At 37.2% G+C, this 4,537-nt stretch overlaps 1 protein-coding gene across 1 annotated transcript; it reads right to left on the bottom strand.

The window, feature by feature from the left end:
• Nucleotides 1–3,473, bottom strand: LOC123215690 (beta-glucuronosyltransferase GlcAT14A-like). The gene is made up of 4 exons (XM_044635894.1): nucleotides 2,757–3,473; nucleotides 1,188–1,263; nucleotides 982–1,097; nucleotides 1–872 (listed from the first exon to the last, which is right to left on the bottom strand). Exons 1-4 carry the CDS (start codon nucleotides 3,244–3,246, stop codon nucleotides 358–360), a joined length of 1,197 nt encoding a protein of 398 aa, XP_044491829.1. The 5' UTR covers nucleotides 3,247–3,473; the 3' UTR covers nucleotides 1–357.
• Between the last annotated feature and the right edge of the window lie 1,064 nt (nucleotides 3,474–4,537).

Here is a 4,537-nt window from a genome sequence, read left to right as displayed (position 1 = left end):
TATGGTAAAGAGATCAATACAACAAATTAGAATTTAAAGAATGAACTGTTTCTGAATCCAAGTACTGTCTAATAAATAAACCAGATAGGTAGAAAATACAACGTGCAAATGACGGCAAACTAGGGAGACCCTCTTATTGATCGATCAGCTCAATGTCAATCCTTCTCCTTTCTCCCCTTCTTCACTCTGCCTCCATTTATGAACACAATTACAGCCTGTGAGTGATTTCAGTAACCTCCAAAAGTTGGCCTTAACACCAAAGAATGTCTCAGTTGACAGTAGCCGTGGAACATTTTACATGTTTGTGATGCCAAAAATTTGCGCCAATACTCAAAATGTTAAGCAGTTTTCTGACCTTCATTTGCATTGATTCAACTGTGAGTTCCAGTCATCGAGGAGGTTTGTAATGGTCTCTTCTAACTTTTTCGCCTGGGGTCCAGGCTTCAATATGTTGACGTCACCCCACTGGGAGCAAGGATCTATCCACCCGTTTCTTCGGCCAGAACACCATGCCCCTGGGACAGCTCGATAACGTCCACGCTTGAGGATCTTTTCATCAACCATGTTCAGCACAGGGTCATCCTTCTCAAACTGTCTTGCAAAGACAGCTCCACTATGTACCATTTGATCAAAATCAGGGGCATTTAGAAAGTGAGGCTCCATTTTTGGAGGATTGTCCCATATCATATATCTTAAATCACTGTTTACAGTTGTATTCTTAAACTCCGGTGCATTGCAAATGACAGAGTGGAAATAGGATTCTTGAGATAACATTACATTGTTAAAATACATGAGAAGGGTTCGAGGTAGGTTATCCCAACCAAAGAGACAAAATTCCAGAAAAGGTCGGCTCAAGAAAAACCATTGTGAACCTGCAATGCAAGACCCACCCATTCAGTACAACATCAACAGAAATACAGCAGACCCATAAACAAATCCATAATTAAGCACAAATAGCATATTATCGAGAAAGGACTTTGCCTGTGAATACTTGAAAAGCATCAGGTGTTGCTCGCTTCTCTGTGGCCTGAAAAATCTGGCTTCTCCTTGCTAAGTAGAGCCCTGGATCAACTACAATAGGTTGGATCCTTTGAACTCTGCATCAACAACAGACCAACATGCTTAAGATTTCATCTAAACTCTGCAACTTCAAGATGATGAAATTTGGAGAAAAAAGGTTTGCTTACTCTTTCCATCCAAGGTCACTGGTGTGATCAAGGAAATTGAGGTCTCTCCTCACAGAAGAGAACACATGGGCTAGATCTGAAAGCAGAAAGCAAAAGCAAATAATTAAAGGACTAGCTCATCATTCAGAGGATCAAGACAAGTAAATAATTTGTATATGAACCATAAACTTTTGCCAAAAAAATTTAAAGGTGAACTGAAACAGTATGAGGTTTATAACATCAAAACATTATGGTGACACATGAAAATCATGGGGAAAATAGCTCCAAAGCCATTGTGTTCTAGAACAAGGGCGACTAACATGTTACTTATTATCAGCATCTGCAACGTTAAATTTACCACCTGATAGTTATCAGCCCAAACGTAATATTCAGGCAAAGAGACATATAACCACACAATAAGCTCCCCAGGTCAGTCTTAAGGCAATAACAAATGATTCCTACTATTAAGACAAAAGATTTTTGTCAATATCTAAGGTTTCCAATATAACATCTGAACTAATAAGTTTGTACTGGGGCAAAGAGCTCCCTAAGTAATTGGTTGGCAAATAAAAATTGGTCACAGATATTGAAGCAGCAGATTCTCCCATACACGCACAGTTTCGCTAAGCTATTTTTCAGTCTTAATGCGACCACTTAACCTGCACAATAATGCAGGAAATTACTCCTTTATGCAGCAGTACAGCAGTTCCTACCCATAAAAGCTAAGTATCAAGTTGAAAAGCAGTCACCTTAAGGCCACCGCAGACAAAATTTTAAGGTAATTCACCTATGGCCTAGTCATAATGTAGTATTGGCTCTTTCAGGATCCATCTCTTAAACATGAGCAAATTTATTCTAACTGCAAAGATGGAAGCCCGGTGCTCCCAGAATGAACAGTACCAACAATCCGCTATTCCTATGTGTGCATTTTTGTGTTTGTACAAATGAATGCGCAAACAGAAGGAAGCTCAATACTCTTAGAGTGAACAATATCAAAAATCCTCAAGTCATATGTTTGATTTTTGTGCTTGAGCAAACGGATGAGAGAGTACAGTCTAAGGCAATAGACAACACCTCAGAAGAACAACAAACACAACCAGCACTCTTGTCAGCAACTCGGCCAATTAAAGGACAACTCAAGCAAGAAGACACCAATCTCAGCATTCTGATGGATCAGTAAACAAAGAATAAACTGATCAATAACAGATAAGGCCAAGTTTTGAGTTTGCTACATTAAGACCCTTTATATTGGTCAACCAGGTTATCAGCTAAAATAAGATTAAGTAAGAGCACTTGGAGTCCCCAGTCTATGCAAAAAGAAGGTTAAGCTGATATCCCAGGCATCTATCAACCCAACCGAGCTCAAACATGATAATAAGAGTGTTATGGATACCATCAAGAAACTGACAAAAACTTTACTAAACAGTATCATCCTTTAAGATCATATTCAATATTTCCCAAGACTAAAACAATTCAAAGTTTCCCACAAAAATTCAACCTCAACTTATAACCAAACCCATTAAACCAAAACACAAAAAGATCAAACACTTGAAATATGAAAATAAAATAAATTAAGAAAAAAAGGCATACCATCTTGAGTAACAAGAGGATAATCAGCAGCACTCAAATAAACAAACCAATTCCAACCCTTATCAATCTTCAACAAAATGGCAACCGCACGAAGAATGGCAGCCAAATTACTGGACCCCATGTAAGTGAGTCTATCAGGCTTCCCCACAACGTCAACATTCCCAAAACTCCGAATCGCCGGAACCGACTTAACCGCCGCAACGAGCCTCAATCTCTCTTCCTCCGACGCATCGACTCCCAGATGCAACAAATACCGATTTCTGGGATGATAAGTCGCGAGAAGCAAACGAAAGATCCGGTCCTTATCACCCCTACCGCCCGAGATATAGTAACCAAAAGCCGGAGGATAGTGAGCCCCGTGATGAATTATAGAAGGGAAAGGCTTTGAAGAAGAATTACTAAAAGTTGAGAAAGAGTAGAGTAACAGTAACAAGAGTGACAATAATGCAGCCGAAAACAGAGTGAAAAGCCATCGCTTCTCTGCCCCCATCAAAAACCCACTACAAAATTCTCACTTTCTCTTGATTAATCATTAATGGGCGCCTCAAAAATCACCAAAAACTGAGGTTTAAAGCTCAAAGACAATGTCTCAAGTGGGTATATTTTAAGGGTTAGGTTTTTACAAATGACATGTAAAATTTTGGGAAGAAGATGAGGATTCAGTCCTTTGATCTGAATGAAGAAAAAGAAAGAACTGTATTTTTAAGTTGGGGTTGGACTTTGATTTTGTATCGTAAGCAGGTTTTTTTTTTTTTGGAGTAAATCCCTACGCGCGTCGTTGTGCGTGCTGGTAAATCTCTGTTTTAGGAGATAGCCTAGTAAAGTTGTCGGCTACCCACGGGTTTTTACGGGTTAGGTGTTGCCCAACCCAATTGGAAATGGGTAAATATGGGTTTACACATGGTGTTGGATTTGATTTGATTTACCCAAACCTGAATCAAACCAACCGAGTTAGAGTCATTGATTGAAATGAATTAAGTTTGAATTGATTTAATACTAAAGTTTAAGCCTCAACTTGTAATTTCACGTTAGGTATTGTTTGAAATTGATAATAGCTAGTTTAATATTAATTCGAGTTCGATAAGTTGAGATTTAAATTTGACTCAAAAATAATTTAAATATTCATTCAATTCAAACTGAATCAAACTTGAATATTTTGATTGACTCGAATCGATTAAAAAATAATTTAACTTTGATTTTGATCTAAACTATCTCAAATTTAAATATCTATATCAACTCTAAACTTGATTAAATTTATAAAAATGAGTTCAGTCTTTAACTCAAATTTAATTTATTCAGCGTAAATTTAAGTAGTTTAAATCGAATATAATCCTACCTACACACAACCCACAAAAATTTACCCAATCCATCTTTTATGAATTGGATTAGGCTGAGTAAACTTCATGCAAGTATCCTTCATATTTGTCATCCCTAACCTTTGTCCTTTGTCTTAATTAAAATTACAAATCCATGGTGACTTATTTATTAATTGTGATGTAAAAATATGCAAAAGTAGCCGCAGAAATGTGTTTTTTATTTTGTTAGAAGGATAGTTTTATTAGCTTGGAATAATTATTTTCATCAATAATTAGTTTGGTAAACAAACACATTATATACCATAGGCTTAAAGTACATCGAGTTAAAGGATTAAAATGTTAGAATTTTGGAACAACTGTCCTTATAGGAAACTCGAAACTACAGGGATGGTTTGAGAATTCTCCACTGGTTTTGAGATGCAAAGATTTGTAGTACACGCTCCCCGAGAAAAGTTGAGCGACGGT

This window comes from Mangifera indica, chromosome 5, assembly GCF_011075055.1.
Source record: "Mangifera indica cultivar Alphonso chromosome 5, CATAS_Mindica_2.1, whole genome shotgun sequence".
In the NCBI taxonomy this organism is placed as follows: Eukaryota; Viridiplantae; Streptophyta; class Magnoliopsida; order Sapindales; family Anacardiaceae; genus Mangifera; species Mangifera indica.
Note: the sequence above shows the minus strand (reverse complement) of the source record. Positions and strands in the feature narration are given on the sequence as shown.